This window comes from Heloderma suspectum, chromosome 2, assembly GCF_057233095.1.
Source record: "Heloderma suspectum isolate Gila_16-S chromosome 2, 16-S_ref, whole genome shotgun sequence".
NCBI lineage: Eukaryota > Metazoa > Chordata > Lepidosauria > Squamata > Helodermatidae > Heloderma > Heloderma suspectum.
The window spans coordinates 83,474,110-83,495,499 of NC_139459.1; the positions used below are offsets into that span (position 1 = coordinate 83,474,110).

General features: G+C 40.2%; 1 protein-coding gene across 4 annotated transcripts in view; it reads left to right on the plus strand.

Moving 5' to 3' along the window:
* SLC12A2 (solute carrier family 12 member 2) overlaps positions 1-21,390 on the plus strand; it is a 69,306-nt gene that overhangs the window by 22,077 nt on the left and 25,839 nt on the right. For all 4 annotated transcript variants that reach the window (XR_014787723.1, XM_084833994.1, XM_084833995.1 and 1 more), the window contains exons 7-14: positions 4,012-4,120; positions 6,592-6,719; positions 6,801-6,885; positions 9,124-9,275; positions 13,671-13,778; positions 14,346-14,469; positions 17,619-17,720; positions 18,260-18,415. Coding sequence is in view for 3 of the 4 variants with exons in the window: in XM_084833994.1 (XP_084690120.1) it covers positions 4,012-4,120; positions 6,592-6,719; positions 6,801-6,885; positions 9,124-9,275; positions 13,671-13,778; positions 14,346-14,469; positions 17,619-17,720; positions 18,260-18,415 (964 nt within the window). In the remaining variant the exon portion in view is untranslated. The remainder of the gene's footprint in view (positions 1-4,011; positions 4,121-6,591; positions 6,720-6,800; positions 6,886-9,123; positions 9,276-13,670; positions 13,779-14,345; positions 14,470-17,618; positions 17,721-18,259; positions 18,416-21,390) is intronic.

A 21,390-nucleotide genomic window follows, 5' to 3' on the forward strand; every position in this document is an offset into this window, starting at 1 on the left:
GGAGCTATGTTTCTGCTTTTGAATGAGGTTGGTGTTGTTGAATGCATAACTGAGCCAATTGTGCATGCGAAGTGCAAGAGTCTTACACAGTAACTATTTGGAAGTGCAAGAGTCTTACACAGTAACTATTTGGAACACAGAAACTTGTGGCCCTCGTATTGGTGCAAGATTTGCATATCCATTTTTGCAGATTAGGTTTTCTGAATGTGCACGTTGGTGCTCAGATAGGTGGATGTTTTTGCATATTCTGAGCCATTCTTTATAGACCTCCTTGGCATATGGATCAGCCTCCATTGTGTAGGTTTCCCTCCTGCTGCCATCAGATGTCCCCCTTATGGGTGCATGGAAGGAAATCAACTAATACTTTGCAAAATAGATATACAACCCCATAACATAGTACTACACTCATAAAAAATTAATCTAGTAGTACACAGCAGTTCACTCTAATCAGTTAACTTTCAATATGTAGAAAAATACAATTAAAACCTAATGAAACTTATCACTAATGAAAAGAATTGACATATAACCAGTCTCTGAAGTAATAATTTTACAAATCAAACAGTCCCAAATTCATTCAAAAATCAATCTGGTCCATCTAGTACTAAATACATTTTGACACACACACACCAATTTTTATTAGTAGCTATTCTGTTACATACAGGACATCAGTTTATCTTCAAGATATATTTAAGAAGGATCATTCATACCTGCGGAATAAAATTTTGCAGCTCAAACGAGACTTTAAAATACTAGAACTTTCAGGCTAAAGTGCAAAACATATTCGGAACCTATTATAAACATACTTAAAACACTATATATTTCTTCCCAGGTTCAAAGAAAAGCCCACTGAAAGTCACATACTCAAAAAGGGACGAAAATATGAAGCTTAGTTAGTATGAGAGCATGATCACAACAAAGTTTCAAGTTGTTAACTGAGTCAACCCCCATATATAAGGACAGGCACAGTTTTTTAGCCCACACCAGTTTTTCTCAAAATTCATACTTCCTTTTGTACTTTCTTGTACAAACCTTGTACTTCCATTTCCTCCATCACTTGTAGGCAACTCATGGGCCAGATGCAGCCCTTGGAGGCCTTCAGTGAAGACAGTGCAGGGGCCCAAGTATTCACCAGCAAATTCTTCTGCAAATTGTGCTCCCACAAGCGTGTGACTCAGCTGTTCAGCAGGCTGGGGAGAGTGAAGTTTTCTTTAGGAGGGTGATGCATGGAAATGAACTTTGTAAATCACACCATCCCAGCCTGCCAAATCTCTGAACTGTAGTCTTGAGGGAGCATGACTGTTACGGTGAGATCAAAGTGTGGAGTTGGGGAAGTTAACCCTTCCCTGCCCACATGGCAAACTGCCCCATGAGTGTGTTTGAGAGAGGGAGAGTAAGACGGTGTCTGTGCGTGCATGTGTGTGGGGTCAGAGTGAAGGCTGTGTGTGTGTTGGTCTGGCTGTACCCACAGCCATGGACCCCCAACATGTCAACTCATACAGCCCTTGGGCAAAAAAGTTGCCCACCCCTTGCATAGATAAATACCCTTCTCCTAGATAAAGATAAGCTTTTATTGTTGATGCATTAAAACATGTGAGGACTTCACGCATACAAGGTGAATTGGGGCTGTACTGCTGGCGCTCTCATCCATGCATTGAACATGAATATTTGAAAATAGGAACCCTATGCTTCTAGAGGCTTCCATGCAATCTTTAACCCCGGGCAATCAGGGTTCCAGATCACATGGCTAGTATAGTTATTTGAGTTTAGGCCTCCTTCTTTTCTGATGTCCATGCTCACCAAGTGGACAGGGACAGCCATGCTCAAGACGCACACGTCAGGGGATGCAGCCAGTAGTGTGGCCCTGCTTTCTGTTCTACACGTGAACCCTCTTCACGTGTATATGCATGAATGGGGATTATGTCTCTGCAGCATCTATTGCTTCCTAAGTATGTATAGAACCATAGAGAATACAATAGAACTAGGTCGATATGAAATGTTAATCAAACGCACATTCTGAATGTATCGATTGAAACTGTAGCAAGCACCATATGTTACAAAACATTTTCAGAGTTCATTTCCTGAATTAACATATAAAAGTACATAGATTTTATTGTATAAACCCCAAAATAATTGTATCACAATTTGTAAATCTTCCCTGTTTCTGTCTCCCCTTTCAAACTTCCTAAACTGGAGATGTTCACTGACCAGAAGATTCAGGCCCTGATTCAGTGCTTTGGAAAATGGCCCGATTCTGCTTGGTCCAATTTGGAGGTTGTCCTCTTTGACTGAACCAGAGTTGAGATTCAGAAATGTCAGACTTCATACCTCCCATTGACTACCATGGAAAAGTAAAAAATGCCTATAATTTTTGTCTGTCAGAAGTGAGCGAAAGGCATAGTAGCCCCTTTGATTGCACCTGCCGACTGTCGGAAAAATAGGTGTGGTAGTTTTTGTGTTATGCACCATTAGATTTATATTTTTTATTTAAGAGAACCACTGAACTACTAACTTTTTAAATTTCTTCCTGGAATTGTATGAAATTTGCAGGGGTAGTTGTTCCTTCTGAGGTGGTCAAGCCTGCCAGATATCAGAAGGCTAGGTGCAAGGGCTGTCGAGTTACAGTGATTGAAAACCAGTTTAAGGCTTTTTTTCATAGTAAAGCTTCGTAGCATTGGAAGAACGGCTATCTCACCGTCTCATCCTTGCCCTTCCCAAAACACAGTGATTGGAGAGCCCCTGGCAAAAAGTGCCCTATGATTAGAAGGTGGGCCTGTCAAGTCACTCAACCCCCCCCCCCCCCCCGATCAGTGTTTAGAGAAAGCAAACAAATGATGCTGTCTACCTTTCCAAAGCTGAATTGCAAATGAAACCTCCTATACAGTCCTAGCTTGGTTCTGGTCACTTCAGAGGAAAGGCCACTTCAGGGAGCTCCAAAAATAGTCTGAAGGAACCCAATTTGACTCGGGCTTCGGCCAAATCTGATGCACATCCCTAACCTAAACCTCAGTAAGATCTGTTTTGGTTTGATACAGTTCACAGAACTGTTTCAGAAGAAGTGCTTACATCTTGTTCTGTTAGTACTCCTTGAGTTCTGGAATGTTTCCTAATTGGTCTAGTATTATTTATAAACAATATTATTTAATTTATTTATTAAACACCGTATACATAATCATATGGATTACTTTTGCAATGCCACAATTAAAGAACTCTTTGATACATTATAAGAAAAAATCATGGGATTTTAACATGTGTGTTTTTAGCTTTTAACACAATTAGCATATACAGTGGAATGGCCATAAGGATCATTGACCAAAACATGATTGCCCTCAATGGTCAATGAAGGGAGATTATGCATTGGAGCTGATCCATGTACACATGGAACAGCTGTCACACAAAGGCAATTTCGAACAGCCCCCATGTGATACGACAGCAGCAACGACGATGGTGATCATCAAAAGGCTTGATACTTAAGCTAATTACAAAAGCAGATTAGCTGACTATTGTGAAACTATATTAACTTCAGTTAAACACATTTACAGATTTTTATAATTGCACGTTTATATTTTATCCTTGCAGCAACACTCTGAGGTAGGTTAGGCTGAGTGTGTGCTACTAGCCTGGGCTTCATGACTGAGTGATGATTTGGATCTGAGCCTCCCTGGTCCTAGTCTGATGCTCTACTCATTAGGCAGTGGCCTTAGCCAAAGATGGCTGCTTGTGTACTTGTTTGGATATGTCTGAAGTTATGACAGCTAGCCAGAGGGAGATGCTTTGCTATGCTGCTAGCCTTGCTGTGGTCCAGGGCTAGGGGACATGGCTGCCCTTGTTTAATAAATGACCAAGTAATGAAATAAGAAATGCAAGCTGCCATCCACTCCATGGCATTCTTGGAATATTTGACAGAAGTTGATCATTCAATTGACCAGAGTGCCCAAACCTAGTGTCAATGATTTTAGCTTGGAGGAAAATCTATTGCAGTGGTGATGTTGATGATGACTTCTAAAATTACAGGCACAGATCGTTCTGCTGGTGATCCTGCTAATAGCTATTGCTGATTTCATCATAGGAACATTTATTCCATTTGAGAGCAAGAAGCCTAAAGGCTTTTTCGGCTACAAAGGTAAGGGAGAATTAGCTAATACAAATTCACTCAAACTATAGCCGCAGTAGTTGTCTCAAACATATTGGTATTTCACTTATGCCAGTATTGACTGCATTTGTTGACTTGATAGTCACAGAATGTCTGCCTTTTTTCAGTTTCATTCTTAGCTACAACACGCTATTACTAGACTGAAGAATGCCTTTACCATGTCTTGTTTTGAGAGATTAAGAATGCAATCTTATGCATGGTTAGACAGAACAATGTTCTACAATTCCCAGCACTCCCCAGCCAGCATGACTGGCTGGAGGGATGCTGGGCGTTGTAGGGCTTTTTTCTTTCTAAACTTGCATAGGATTTTGTTTCTATGTGATGCCATCTGCAATTCAATCATGCAATTCAATCTGCTAGTGCAGTTGATGCACACCTAACTTTGTTCTGTCTTGGCTAGTGCAAGGTTCCCCAAAGTCAGTTGGAATAGATGAAGATTGCAAAGAATTAGTTCTAAGGGGATTGCATTGAAAACAATTGGCTTGGGTCCAAAAGCAAATTGGTTTACACAAGGGAGCCTGCCAAATCTCTCAATTTTTCTGTCTCACTGCAACCCCTGTGCCCCCACATCATTCCAGAAGCTACCTTGACCCTCAGGAGTGGCTTTTGGGAGGGTGCAGGGGGCTGTAGTGGGTGGAAGGAGACCCGGAACCAGGAAAGCCCTGTTGTGTGTGCAGAGTTCTGTTCATTTATCTATAGATCCAGATGATTAACTTCAATTTTATATCTTCCAAGAAGACTATCTCCAGACTTTACACAGAACACCTACTTAGGCATCTTCTGTCCTCCCCATCCCTGTTTTCTCTATATACGTGTGGGGTTTTTTCTACATTCCCAAATCAAAGCTCACTGTGTGAGCTTGGGCCACTTATCTTTCAGCCCGACAGGGTTATTGTGAGAGGTAAAGTGAAGTGTGTGTGTGTGTGGGGGGGGGACCTTGTATGGTCTTCTCTTCTTCCTGAAGGAAAGGCAGAATAGAAATGTGACTAGTACATTTTTCTAAAGCCTTTGGTTTAAGAAAAAAGTACAGACTTTTTTTTTCAACATTTACTCATGGAAATGTGTAAGTTGGGACTCCTGCCTTCTTTTGCATGCCATGCAAGCAGTAAGCACATTGTACAGTCTGTCATTGTGCATGCTTACAACTTGGATTCCATGCATCTACACTTTGACTTTCCACTAAATCCCAGCAAGACCTGTTCCTAGTCCCCAACAGATAGCCTGCCTGCCAGCCAGGTACAGGAAAAGGGAGCTGATAAACAGTCTGCTGCATTGCCAACTGCCAGCAGTATTGACTTTATCCCTACTGTATTGCGTATGTTAAAAGATGAACACTGGCTATTTTGCACATGCTGAAACGCAGGTGAAGGTGGCCAGCAGAAGCTGGAAGTGCCAGCAGTGGTGGAAGCAAATGGCTTGCCCATCATCTTCATCATCATTTTAAATCATAGGAGGATTAGTGGGAGGTTGTGAGATTTGTAGAGAGACAAGATAGGGTGGCACCCACTGAGCCCCCTAGTGGTAGCTGTCACAGTGCATGTGTGAAATAAGTACTATCTGTTTGCCTCCAGTTTTAAACTTGTAAAGTCAGCTGTCATCCAACTTCTCTAAGGGTGCTTGCAGATGGAGGGCTCCAGTGCTAGCATTCGGAAGGCATTGTGCAGCTGTTCTGTCTTTTTCTCCTTAACTGATTTTCTGTTTTCAGGAAAAAGACAGATGAGATAAGAAAGCTTGGGAGTTTTACAAGTAGAAGATGATGTCTGTTCCCCAGCCCCCCATAAATTTCCATGAAACTTTTGATAGTGTCATAAAAGCCATTTCTGGAAGCACCCTATAGTTTGGATAGCTTGTGTCCCACACTCTTGAGATTCTGTACCAAATTTTATTTTAAATGGAAAAAATAGTGTATTTTATAAGGATGGAATTGTTGTGATTTTTTTTTTACAGCAAATGTGACTTGGTGTAACTCTAGAACTGTTCTATAATTCTACTGATTTACATAATGTAATGTCTATGTTACAATTTATTGTTGGGGGGAGGGTAGATGGAATAAGGCAGACTTCTCCAACCTGGTGCCCTCCAGATGTTTTAACCTTCAGCTCTCATCAGCCCCAGCTGGCATGACTAATGGTCAGGAATGCTGGGAGTTGTGATACAAAATATCTAGAGGGCACTAGGTTGGGGAACACTGGAATGAGGGGACAGCCTTCATGCTGTGCAGGTACGGTGGGTTAAGGCATTGGGGGTGTATAAAATTTATAAGAAACACTTCTCACACAGTTATTAAAAAACAAAACCCCACCTTTCAATTTGTACGCAAAGTTTATAGTCTAGTCTCCCTCTAACTTTACTTGATTAGGTGGAGGAGTGAATATCGTGAGTATTGTATAAACACAGAGCACTAGAATTATTATCTTTTTTCCAATATTGCTTTCTAACAGCTGAAATATTTTCCGAAAATTTTGGACCAGATTTCCGAGAAGACGAAACTTTCTTTTCAGTATTTGCTATATTTTTCCCAGCTGCAACAGGCATTCTAGCTGGTGCAAATATCTCAGGTGATCTTGCGGTGAGTGTTTTTTTAGTTCTGTTGCTTATTCACCCAATTTGAATTGTTCTTGGATTCATACTTTCACTTCATTTTTTTCAGGATCCTCAATCAGCCATACCTAAAGGGACACTGCTGGCCATCTTAATTACTACAGTGGTTTACATAGGAATTGCAGTATCAGTAGGTAAATAACTAACTTTCACTTATTAATTCCTTGGAGATGACCTGATGCCATATTTGTATGTTGCTGTAGCAGTATATTAAGATAGAATTCACAGTGACTTTTAGAGTTTTTTTCCACCTGCTTTGTGCAGAACCTTCCATTAGTTGGCCTTTACTCTGTGCATTGGTGGGGTGGGGAGTAGTTTGGATTTTGTTTAAGCATTATGATATTTAAAAGAACAGTAAGTCATGCCAGATAATAATGGTTCAATTACAATCCCTTCCCTCGTTTGCCATACTACAGAAATAACTATCCCATGTTCACGAAATATAAAGTTGATCTACAGTGCCTAAGGGCACAATCCTATGGCCTCTAGTCAGCGGCTAGACAGCCAGAGGATAGGTCGGTTCCTGGAGAACTGACCCCCTCCCACTTCACCACATAGGCAGCACGGATCAGCCCTGCACTCTGTGCTTGTAAGAGCAGCGCAGAGTGGTGAAAACAGGGTGTTCCTGGGAACGGGGCGGGGAGGTCAGAAATGCCGGTGTGACACATCCTATGTGTCATCCAGCCACCGCTTCCCGTGCTCTGAGGTCCCGCAGCTAGACAGTTTTGACCTTGCTAGTAACAGTGAAGACTTTGGGGCACAAGTGAAATGTGTTCATAACACCGCACTCCAGTTTTCTAGTTGCTGTATCCTGATCAAAATGACCTTTTCAAACAGTTTTCAGGGATAGTTCTGCGTATCACTACAGTACAGTAATCTAACTTGGATGTTAGATTTATCAGTATGGTGAAGCTGTTCTAGTCTATTTAGTTTCAGCCAAAGAACATATTTTTAGTTTCCAGGAGTTAAGACACACTAGGGTTGGATCTATCATTAGATTTTTTTGCCATTTAAGTTAAATTGAAAAGCCAAAAGGACTGCTATTTTATATAATTCCTTGGATGTGACAGCTTGCGAATGAAGAAAGCTGGTCCATAGCTGATGGACATAATGAGGAAGAAATTTTATAATTTCCTTGATTAAAACAAAAAAGTATTGATCTTTCATGGCTTAAAATAATAAGCAGTTCAACTACAAATTGAGTATGTGTTTTAGACTGGCATTTTGTAGATTGCTGGAAGACAGAAGTCAGCTTGAGGTCACATTGCTCAAAGTTTGGAGATTAGTCTGGTTGAATTCCAGCCATTAAGCTTCTGTTACTGTCATGGTCCTGTTCAAATGAGCCACCTCAAGCTTTTTCAAGAAGTGAGATATAAATGGACTGAAAAGCAATAAAGGTCCAATTTAACTCCTTAGAAAACACAAAAGGAAATCACACTCAGTAGCTAAACTGCAAAGAAATATGTAACTTCTTGGGATACATAGTATTCAAAAATGATTTTTAAAGAACAGCCATACAAGATACTCAAATTCATATAATAAAAATTAAAAGCAGCCTTATCGCACTTTAAGGCAAAAATACATTAATTCATTCATATAATGGTCCAATGGCTTACCACTTTTGGGCATTGTGGCAAATGTATATATTGGCTGTCTTCAAATGAAAAGGGAACTTGTGCAGAACATCAGCTGTTAGATATTAACTTCAGCACCAGCATTTGTTATGTTAACCTTAGTGCTGGGCCTTATGTATCCCTTTATCTTCTGAATAGAATGTATAGCATTTGGGGAAGTCTCCAGTTAATTGAGATGACAATCTTGGTATTTCAAATACCTAAGGAGACCTCAAATTTTCTTTCATCATGTCTTGGTTTTACTTATGAGACTATATATGTTATAAAAGCTGAGATTCTCATGATGCTTCAAGAGCTTGTAGGCTGAATAAAGATATTTTAATACCTTTGTGTTGGTCAACTCTGCTTTAAAAGCGCCTAAGGCTGCAATCCTATACACACTTACCTGGAAGTAACTGCTACTGAACTCAGTGGGACGTACTTCTGATTAGGCATATGCAGGGGTGCACTCTAAAGCTTCTAATGCAAACAAAGAAAAGAAAGAAGGATATTGTATCATGCACTTCTGTCAACAGTGCTATGCCTCTGAACTCAGTTTCATGACTACTTGGGCTATACCATTGTATAGATTTTTAGAGATATGAGAAGTTGTGTGGGTTTTTTGTGTGTGTGTTACTTAAGTATTCTAGAAGTAACTTAATTGAAATTGTCCCTTTTTACTGGAATATATTGAAAACAACTACAGTGTAGTTTGCTTTACTGCTTGGAGGATCATCACTTCTGTTTCCTCTGGTCTAGGTGCTTGTGTTGTTCGGGATGCCACAGGGAGCATTAATGACACAATTATCAATGAGCTGACAAATTGTACTACTGCTGCTTGTAAGCTGAACTTCGATTTCTCCTCCTGTGAAAAGGGGGGTTGTCCTTATGGGCTAATGAACAACTTCCAAGTAAGTAGTGATTTCTAATCCTTGGGACATCAGTTGAGCGTTTGCTTGAGATATCTTACACATTTGTGCATAATTTATGAAATAGACATTGATGAGCTCAATACAAATGTGGGAACAAATTAGAATAAACTATTTTTCTCCCTGTGTATTAAAATGACTGGTGGTCTAATGTTTGAAATGGGGAAACTTTTCTGTAATTTGAAGTTACAGGAACAAGGGAAGTTTGTCTACAAGAACATGAATTTCACACATGGACAGTACATAATCTTTAGATATTTGAGTTTGAGCTTCTCTTTTCAAATTGTGAATCGTTTTAAATAGCTTGCCAACAATTACTGTATAGTTACAATCACTTTGGCTGGAAACAGATGGGCTTTTAAAAATTTGAAAATTGAGAGGGTTTTACCTTTAAAGGTGGCCTAAAAATAATTTTAAATTAAAAAAAATGGTTTGAGAAAAGCATTGCTTCTTAAGATATCCACACTTATTTTCCTCCCACTTATTTTTCCCCACTGTTGTCTCTGGTCAAGCACCTTTGCAGTCTTTTAAAACAATTCAGAAATCTCACAGTGATGTCAAGATAAGTTGAGGGGCTGCAATGTATCTATGGAGAAATATCTGTCTTTTGATTCACATGCTCTTAGGAATTCAATTGTGGGCAGTCATGATCGATATGTGCTTCTCACCCTTGTACGCTCAGTTTAAAGTCAGCCATTCAAGGATACATTATTTTGAGACCTTCCTGCAGATTTGTAGGGTTTTCACGGAACCTAGATTCCAGATGATGCCTTCTGCATATACTTTGGGAAGATACTTGGGAATTCCATTAGTGGAACGGAAATGTATTTTTGGTCATGATCACATCGAAGATCTGGTACCTTATTTGTTGTTCTGGCCCTTGTATGTGGACCCTAAGGAAATGTTTTTGTCACATTTCTTCAGCAATACACTGATCATCTGGTGGTGTAATTATTGGCTGACAATCAACTATATATTACCTATATGGTAACCTTACTTGCTGTGACAGCCAGAAAGATACGTTTCAGCTTTATAAAAAAAAAAATGTCATTAGATCTATTTAAAAATTTAGGACTCTTTTTCTTTGTCTCTGAGAGGCAGTGTGGCCTAATGATTGAAGGCAATCCTGTAGTCTCTTTAATTATACCTTTTGTTTTACTATTGAATCTGTATATTGGTTATATACAATTGCATTTTATATAATAATTAGTTAATTGTCATGGCGTTTAGTTATATACAATCAAGATTACAGATGCCTTACTTACAGTATTTTCGGTTACTCGACATATATTGTTTGAAAACCCTAAAGTGTATACTTATATTTAGCGAAGTTCCAAAGAACTACCCAACTAGTTTAGTGTGCCCAAGCGGGCTTGATATTTGTTTTTCTCAAACAGCAGTCCGTATGCTACATGGCAAGTTTGGTTTGCAATTTCAAAAACAGTTTGCTGTGGCGTGAGAGTCAGCTATTCAAAGATAAAAGTAAAAAAAAAAATCCATAGGGCTAGTGCAAGCCCTTGTAAGGGGGACAGGGGGGAAGTGATATTCCACATTCTTCAGAAGTGTTCTGTGAAATCCAACATGTAGTCCTCTGGAAGTGGGGAATACTAGCATGATCACAATTGCTCACTTTGGGCAGGTTTGCATGTCACTTTAAGCCATGGTGGTTTATAAGCTACTTTTCTTTTTACCCTCACATGATCAGTCAAATAAACTATGCAGAGTAGTTTATCCCCACCCCACCGCCCGTCCATTCTCCCTCTAGTCCTCCTGCCCGGCCAGGATGGTATCCCAGCTTCCTTTGCACTGGATACCATTCCCTGCCAACACTCATGCTGCAGCTACGTCACATTCCTCTCTCTGGTTGGCTGGCTGCATGCTGGGAGGCATCTTCTTCTGTCTCTGCCTTGTTGTCTCCAATCTCCCTGATATTAATCCTTACCCGCTTCCCAGCACCCCACCGCCATCACCCCACCCAAGCCGTGCTGCACCGCTTCCCACCACCTTGGTCCCCACCCAGATTTCCATGCTTTTCCCTTCTGCCCTGCTCGCCTGCACCCCCACTGCCATTACCCCACTTAACCTACGGTGCTTCCCGCCTGTCCTTGCACTGCCCTTTCCCTCTTCCCACCTGCACCAAAAAGGTGGTGGCGGTTCTAAACCCTTGGAAGTTTGCAGGAACAAGACAAAATTTCATACACGGGTTCCCCTCTTAGGGAGGCACCCGATGCACAACCCAAACCCTGCGTGACTATGCCTCTCTCTGAGAAGCATGGGGGTTTGGCACTTTGGAAGTTTGCAGAGCCAAGGGAGCGGTGAGGGTGGAGATGGGCAGACAGCACAATCCGTTGCTAGGCAGATCTCAGAAACAGAGATTGTCTGAGAGGAGCAGAGCAGCAACAGCGGTTTTGACTGCTCATGCCAGACTACTCTGTAGGTGATCTGTTTAAACCACTTTGGAGCTCCAGATGACACGATAAGCTATGATGGTTAAAATAAACCTGACTGGAGACCATGACTTATCCGGGTGGATTATTTTGGCTCAATAAACCACCGTGGTTGGGGAAAACTGTTTGCAGACGATATGAACTATCATGGCTAATTCAGAAAAATAAACCATTGTGGCTTATCGTGCTGTGCAAACCCAGTCTTTTTATTTTAAAACATACCTTTCACAAAATAGCTTCAAGGTGGCTAATAAGACTTTTAAAATAAATAAAATGTCTCTATTATACATACATGTAATAGCAGATAAAATCAATAGTAAATACGTTAGAATGTCTACTTTGGGACTTTGTGTCCACCAATAACCTGAATCAGGAGTTTCAATCAAATCTCTAGCCTTGATCACCATTTTTGAAAGAAAGGAGGGATATAAATAAAATAAATATGAGTTGATCTAATAAGTGGGAGTACTGAACGGAGTCCATTTTCTTCCTTCACCCGTTCTACCTTCTGGCTCTTGGGTGTACATTGTAAGAATTACAATGTGCACAGCTTCCAGTTTCTCTTGTGTTTGGTTTGGGAACATGGGTGCTTCCAGATGGAGGGTTCCTAGCACTACAAATCAGAAGGCGTTGTGCAGCCGTTTCATGGTCGAAGCAGTGGATATGCATGGGAAGGTTACGAGCTGAAGATGTCATTGTCTTCCCCCATGTAAAATTCCATGAGTAAGACAAGGCAACGGCATAATAAAAGCACTTTCATCTGGAAGCACTTTGTGACAGATTTCTCATAAGATGAGATGGTTAAAAGCTTTATCACAATAGTCTTTCCTATACTCAAGTGTTTGCAATTAGACAGTGTAAGGAATAACCTAATTAAGGTAAAGTACCTTAGACTAAATGTGTTTTCATCTAAGTTATTTAGCTAAATTGGATAACGAAGACATTTATTACCTTTTTATGGTATGTCACTTATAAAATCCAATTGAAGTAATGATCAGTGACTGTTCTAAAAACATTAATGTGTGCTTTGACAAAAAGCTGTTAAGGAGAAAGAAACAATTCATTCAGGGGTGATGATGCCAGACTTCATTTAGACTTGTATAAAATACTTGTATAAAAGTCACAAACTTTGGGTTAATTGAAGAGATGGAAAATGCTGATCAGACTTTCAACATCTTTAAAGTAGAGGTTGGCTTGCCTAAAACCTGTCTATTATGTACAGAACAGTAGTACTAGTGTTAAATTATCACTGCCTTGAAAATACACAATTTCACACCTATTAGGGTTTTTTTGGCTTTTACAAGGGAGATCCTGGAAGTGTTCTCCAGTTTCTGACTACTTTGTGCATAATCTGCCAAGCATGGCTATGTTCTGTGGGGCCGTTGCAGTAACTTTATTAAAGTGAATGAAGTTGTGTAGCTTCAGATCGTGTAGCTGCACATTTATCACATTGTTGCTTTCCCTTTTTGGAAGTTCTCATGACTGAAAACTTTATAATGGTTTTACTGGCACAAGAGATGTCTTTTTCAATGCCGGCATTTAGCCTATTATGCTGCATTCAGTAGTTATGAGAAGTCTTATCCAAAGATAGTTCTGCAAAACTTAGGAATAATTACTAGTGTATTATTATTTATAAAGCACCTAATACATTTTAAGCGCTGTTACAAATACTTTTTTAAAAAACCCACAATCCCTGCCGGCAGAAAGTCATTCTAATCAAGACAATACAGAAGGATAAAAGAGATGGAGAGGGAACAGGAAAACAAGCAAATTCAGGCACAAATTCTTTATAAAGTAATAAACTGCTTTCTCTGAATGCTCTAATAGTTCTCAAAGGAATTTGTATATAGGATTTAATTTTAACATGGTTTTGCACCAGAGCGGTTTCAGTTTTAGGTCTTCCTTTATTAAAGTTATGTTCTACTTCCAGGTAATGAGTATGGTAGCAGGATTTGCACCTCTGATATCAGCTGGTATATTTTCTGCCACCCTTTCTTCAGCATTAGCATCTCTTGTCAGTGCACCTAAAATCTTCCAGGTAAGAAACTTGAGTTGTTTATAGTGAGCCTGATCAAATTTAAATTTGATTTTGAAAAGCGTTTCAAAAATGGCTATTCTAAATCAAAGCACTTGAGGTTTATAAACTGTTTCTCAAGATATTTCTGGTTTGACCCTGTAACTAAGTTGAACTGAGATAAGAAAAAAGTCTCTTAGTCTCTTTACTAGTACATTGGTATTCATGGTAATTAAAAATGATGCTTTCATATGTACTATACTAAAAACATAGTTTGTCATTTCTCACTGTTACTTGGCCTCAATAAAATGGGTAAGCATTCATAATTTCTATAGGAAAATAATTTTTATTTAGATAAGATAAAATATAACTGAATCGAACAATACTGGCCTTTATTGCTCACTGTCCATACTTTTCCCACAGTACTTAAGATCACATTGAATTGGTAATCTGTGCAGTCATTAAAGTTTTGATGTTAATTATATTCTTCAAATGGCCTATGTGTGCTGAACCTTATATTAAGATTTGATGTCTCGATAATATCTCTGTGTGAACAATTAAACTATGGTCATATCTTTTTATTTCCCCTAGGCGTTGTGTAAAGACAATATTTATCCTGGTTTCCTGATGTTTGCTAAAGGCTATGGGAAGAATAATGAACCTTTGAGGGGGTATCTTCTGACCTTCTTAATTGCTCTTGGATTTATATTAATTGGTTAGTTAATTTATATGCTGTTTTTTATAGAAAGCAGTTTTGCCCTGTTTTTTGTAAACTTCCTCTAAAGCATATGGTATGTGTCCTAATTCCATATAATAAATATAAACATGGTTTCTTGGAGAGGGAGCATAATCAAAACCACTGGTATAATGGCTTCTGTTATATAGCGGGAAACTTTTTTTTTTTTTTAACTATATCCAGTTTGAACAAAATGAGATGTTGGATAGTACAACTTCATCAGAACTGAAAAGAATGCATTTACAATAACACTGTAACTGCAAGTTTAATACATTAGATAAGTGGATGGGTTCCAGCCCTTTTGGTCTGTACTTGAGGGATGGGGATACTTTAGAAATACTGTGGAGTATGTACATGTGCATTTGTAGGGTAGTTTAACATGGTCAGCTCACTACCACACAGAGGTGTATTGCACTCTGTACTATGATATGGGTTTTTTTGAACGTGGGGCTAATTACACTAGGGCTCAATTCAGACATCACATAGTAATGTAAGCTTAACTGTGGTTTAACATGATATCTGACTTGGCAAACCATAGTTATGGCCATTGCTCTGCCTCCAGTGGTTGATGAACTATTGATATGGGAGTGAACCCGTGAACGTACAAAGCTTGAGTACTGAGAATATGGAAAATGGAAGAAAACCATTAGATATAAACCATTATTTGCCCTCTCTTTGTTTGGAAGTAAAAACTGTGGCTTGGGATGATGTCTTAATTGACTCTACATGATTTATAAGTACAAAATAACTTCCACAAGTGATTCCCATTACTTAATCCAAGGTTGAGATTTCTTGTTTACTAAACAAATAAATTGCTGGGGACTAAATACAGGGGAGCATGGCACATACACAGGTTCAACATATTCACTTTGACTGGGTAGACTTACGAGTCTAACCCTGTATTTGGAAAACATGTAACTTCCAAATCATAATAATTGGCTGCAAAATTCACTTAGTTCTTCACTAGGTGATATTTTTACTGTCACATGCCCCACTTCTCTCTAGGTGTCCAACCATAAGTATTTGTCAGTAAAGGGTACACATCTTCCTTGTTTATATGCACATGTTAACTTTTGTAAACTACTCATAGCTTCAGCTATGGGGTGGTATAGAAATGTAATAAATAATAATAATTAGGGCTGTTCATCACTTCAGTGCTGAATCTGAATACCGAAGTGAATCAGGGTGCTTTGAGTGTGCCTCGGTGAGATCTGAAGCATATCATAACAGCACCAAGGTGCTCCGAAGTGAAGCAGGTCACTGCCGAAGCACCTCGGAGATTCGGAGCTATTCTGATGCCTTCTGAAGCCCAGCCTGTCCCTAAAATGTATCAACTTGTGAAAGATCAGAGAAGGGGAGAGGAGGAAAGGGGAGTGAGCTTTGGCGATGGCAAGTCTAGTAGCCAAATTAGGGCTGAAAGTAAACCAGCGGTCTCCAATCAGTGACACTGTTTCAGGGCAGGGGGAATACTGCATATATTTGAGAAAAGCCTGCATTTGTTTCATTGTGAGAGAGTTGTTACAGGTGGTGGTTACTGGAGAGAGCTGTTAGAAAGAATTAATTGGCTAGATCTGTGCGGGGTGTGTGTGTGTGTGTGTGTGTGTGTTGTTCTGCAGCTTTGTTCTTATTCTTTCCCACCCAGCCCTTTTCAATTCAGCTATTCCCTTTCTTTCTTTTCTAGATTATTAAAAAAAACAAAAACCCGAAAGAGTACTTTAGTAGTTTAGTTTCCTCTTTTTCTTGCCTTGTTCTTTGGCTTCCCCCCACCACCCTTCTGAATTATTCAACCACTCTTACTTGTTTTCTCTTTCTAGATGCTTTATTTTAAAAAATCAAGACAAATTATTATAGTAGTTTAGTTTCCTTCCATTAATACTTACTGTGCTCACAAAACATCAGTCAGTGGTAGCTGACCTACAATAGCCATTTAATGAGACCTGCATTCATATACAAAGCAAATACTTGCTGAAGGATGAGTGAGTTGGCCTTCTGTTTTCTTTACTTTGTAAGGTCTGAACTGTTTTTTCCTAAAATTAAATAGTTCTTTTTGGGTTTTGTACAGTCCAACATCTGAGAAAATGCCTGTACACACCACAGAGGGGACCTTCTAGAAAGCTTTGTAAGGTTTGGGCACTGTCCCCCTCAGCCATGTGCAGAAGAACTATATGGGCGGGGGGCGGGGGATAATCGCCTTTCTGCTGTTTCTTTCTGTGACAGAGTAGCTGCAGAAAGAGCGCTCCTCCTGAGTTTTCTTCAGATATTTCATTAGTTCAGTTTTCATCCACTGTCTCTTCAGTTGGTGACTTCTTGCATATCTGCCTTGGCTGCCTTGGGCCCTGTCACCGTTAAGCCTCGTCTGGCTGCCGAGATGCTTTTGGTCACCATGGATAATAGATTACACATTGGGCAGTAGCAATCAGCACTGTAAGCCTATCTTGGGTTCACAGTGAGCTTGATGTAGCTCTGTCACAACAGACAGCTGCTTTCCCTCCATTTTTTCTTCACTACCAAGTAAATGCCAGAAAAGCTCCATGGCCTGGAACCTCCAGTTCTCCAGAGATTCCAAGAACCACTTAATTTACCTAGGAATCTTCTCCTGTCTTCTCACAGCATGATTCCAGGGGAAAAAATGCTGCTTGGCACTTAGACTTGCTTGGTTCCTCATGATGGACTTGTATGGTACCTCCTGACCAGCCAGCTTTCTTAACTCTCCCAAGTGGGACTGAACAGAACCTATAATTAACAAAATTACCTAAGTGAGTATTCTGTGCAGTCACATGTCCCGCTCACCATCCCCTCAGTGGACACTGTCCAGAGGTCACTACCTCAGATTTGGAGGTGTCCAGTCATGTGTTGTCTGTTGAGCAGTAAATGGAACTTAGCAGGAAGGCACAGTTTCTGCCTGCTCACTTCCTGCTTGTAGCACTTCTGCACACGACAGGGGAGAGCAGCACTTCTAATCATGCAGGGCTTTCTTGGAAGGTCCCATTTGTAGTCTGTGCAGGCCCTTCTGCATGTGCAGGCCTGCAAATGATACATAGTCAAAGAACAGCCGTTACATGTAAGCAGCTCTGTTTTACTGTACTTATTTATTGTAACAATATAATCGTGTATTTCTGTATTTATAGCTGAATTGAATATAATTGCTCCAATTATCTCCAACTTCTTCTTGGCTTCCTATGCCTTAATAAACTTCTCCGTATTCCATGCGTCACTTGCAAAATCTCCAGGTATGAATTCTCCATTGCTGCTCTTACCAAGATGTCTTTTAATTTTGTCTTTAATTTAAATTTAAATAATTGCACAACCTGTTGAACTAAAGAACTAACATTGGTATTCCAAACAACCTAACAAGGTTGTGGATAGCAATCCACGTCAGAGTAACTTGAAACTGTAAAAAAACAAACATGCACTTCCCTATGTTATATTTCCTTGTTCATTTTTTACTGATACTGATGCCTCTGTCTATTTTGTTGGTACTTAGGGATGTGAACATAATATATCTAGCCAAAACATTGGCAACGTATGTGTGTATACCAGCCTTCCCCAGCCTGGCGCCTTCCATATGTTTGGGGCGTCGAGTCCCTTCAGTCCCAGCCAGCATGGCTAATGGTCAGGAATGCTGGGAATTGTAGTCTAAAACATCTGCAGGGCACCAGGTTGGGGAAGGCTGGAGTACACACTATTAAAATGCTGCGGGGGTTGCAGAAACACACCATAGAGGAAGCTCTCTGTTCGTACACTTAATATCTTTTTGCTTTTTGAATAGGCTGGCGTCCTGCTTTTAAATACTACAACATGTGGGTGTCTCTAGTTGGAGCTATCCTTTGCTGTATAGTGATGTTTGTCATTAACTGGTGGGCTGCACTCCTCACGTATGTCATCGTTCTAGGACTCTACATTTATGTAACTTACAAGAAGCCAGGTGAGTGCATGTTTAGGAGACGCTAGGCCAATAATGGGATTTCCGATTTGATTTAAATGCTGTTTTTAAACAATAGCTTTAGTCTGTTTCATAGACATTTTTCCCTCTTCAGTGCTATTTCACAGCAGGAACCTGTGTGCCGTTAACTAGCTTTAGGCTATGTATATTGCATTAACTTTGTTAGAAAGATACTGCAGAAAGCAATATATAAGGAGTTTGAGCTTGATGGCTCAAGTGGGAAAGTACCATGCCTTCATTGAAAAATACGTTGTGACCACCAAGAAAAGGAATAGGAGAAGGAGAACTATTGTAATAGTTGATTCTGTGGCCCATTTCATCCACATTTGCATGTAACAACAACCTTGAGTATGGGTTATTGCTGAATCGTGCATTCTTGTTGAATCGTGGGTTGTCTCTTGCAAAGCCTGCATTATGGTTTAACTATGATTTGTTAACCACAAGCAACCAAGGAAGTGAACCCATGGTTTGTTGTTGGGTTATGGACTCTGGATTGTTCTGCACCTGTCAAGTTATTATTAAGGTCCCTTTTCTAAAGCAAGAGAAACAGTCATGGTTGAAAGTGGTGACAGAGTATAGAAAACCTGTTCGTACCAGTGAGCTATTGAAATTTTCCTTGATCTCCAGGCTTTTATATTAAGATTTGTAAGAATTCTCCCTTCCTTCCCCCCTTATTTAGCTATGGAAAAAAATCAAGGAACTCCAAGACCTGTTTTGCACATAACAACAAGTCATGAGTTAATTAACCCATGGTTGGTCGGGGGTGCACAGGAGTGAGTGCGCTGCTTCCCATCCGTTCACCACATCTGCTTTGCATCCGGTTTACACCTGTTCCTGGGTTGTTTTCAAACTGGATGCAAAGCAACAAGTGGATGGGAGGCAGCTTGCTCACTCACTTGTGCATGGCCCTGACAACCCATGGGTTGTTTAAATGTGCAAACCAGTTCTAAGTCTTAAGAAAAATTCATATCTCTTGTTAAGTTCTTTGGGTTTTAAGTAAGTTTGTCTGAAATGAATGTATTGAAGTTTGCCAAACCTTCACAAGATACTGTATTTGACACTGCAAGCATATTGTCAGTAAATTACCATTGAAACCTCTTAGGGAGCTTTATATACCCTCCCCCATTTCAAGAAAGATTTCCTCTTAATTACTGCAGTGCTGAGACAACTAGACTTAATTTAGGTATCTTGGGTTCTGCCTCTCAAATTACTTGTGATGTAATTCAAGTGCTAAGTCAGAAGTATGAATTTGTTGTTGTTTAGTCGTTCAGTCGTGTCCAACTCTTCGTGACCCCATGGACCATAGCACGCCAGGCCTTCTTGTCCTGCGCTCTCTCCCAGAGTGTGGTCAAATTTATATTCGTTGCATCGGTGATGCTATCTAGCCATCTCATTCTCTGCCGTCCCCTTCTCCTTTTGCTTTCAATCTTTCCCAGCATCAGGGTCTTTTCCAGGGAGTTTTCTCTTCACATTAGGTGGCCAAAATATTTGAGCTTCAGCTTGAGGGTTGATTTCCTTTAGGATGGACTGATTTGACCTCCTTGCAGTCCAGGGGACTCGTAAGAGTCTTCTACAGCACCACAGTTTGAAAGCATCAATTCTTCGGCACTCAGCCTTCCTTAGAGTCCAGCTCTCACAGCCATATGTTGCTACTGGGGAAACCATAGCTTTGATTATACGAACCTTTGTCGGCAAGGTGATGTCTCTGCTTCTTACTATGCTGTCTAGGTTTGCCATAGCTTTCCTCCCAAGGAGCAAGCGTCTTTGAATTTCATGGCTACAGTCACTGTTTGCGGTGATCTTGGAGCCCAAGAAAATAAAATCTGTCACTGCTTCAATTTCTTCCCCTTCTATATGCCAGGAAGTGATGGGGCCAGATGCCATGATCTTCGTTTTTTTAATGTTACGTTTCAAACCAGCTTTTGCACTTTCCACTTTCACCCTCAACAAGAGGCTCTTGAGATCCTCTTCGCTTTCTGCCATTAGGGTGGTATCGTCTGCGTATCTGAGGTTGTTGATAATTCTCCCGGCAATCTTAATTCCAATCTGTGATTCATCCAACCCGGCGTTTCTCATGATGTACTCGGCATATACGTTAAATAAGCAGGGTGACAATATACAGCCTTGTCGTACTCCTTTCCCAATTTTGAACCAATTGGTTGTTCCATGTCTGGTTCTTACTGTTGCTTCTTGACCCTCATACAGGTTTCTCAGGAGACAGGTAAGGTTCCATCTCTTTAAGAATTTGCCACATTTTTTTGTGATCCACACAATCAAAGGCTTTAGCATAGTCAGTGAAGCAGAAATGAGCGCAATTGTACGGTAGTTTGAACACTCTTTGGCATTGCCCTTCTTTGGAATTGGAATGTAAACTGACCTTTTCCAGTCTTGTGGCCATTGTTGAGTGTTCCACATTTGTTGGCATATTGAGTGCAGCACTTTAACAGCATCATCTTTTAGGATCTTAAATAGCTCAGCTAGAATGCTGTCATCTCCGCTAGCTTTGTTAATAGTAAAGCTTCCTAAGGCCCACTTCACTCTCGAGGATGTCCGGCTCAAGTTCAGTGACCGCACTATCATGGCTATCAGGGACATTCAGATCTTTCCTGTATAGTTCTTCTGTGTATTCTTTCCACCTCTTCTTAATCTCATCTGCTTCTGTTAGGTCCCTGCCTTCTTTGTCCTTTATCATGCCTGTCTTTGCACAAAATGTTCCCTTGAGATTTCTGATTTTCTTGAAGAGATCTCTAGTCTTTCCCGTTCTGTTGTTTTCGTCGATTTCTTTGCATTGCCCATTTAAGAAGGCCTTCATGTCTCTCCTTGCTATTCTCTGGAACTCTGCATTCAGTTGGGTATATCTTCCTCTTTCTCCCTTGCTTTTCGCTTCCCTTCTTTCCTCAGCTACTTGTAAAGCCTCAACAGACAGCCACTTTGCTTTCTTGCATTTCTTTTTCTTG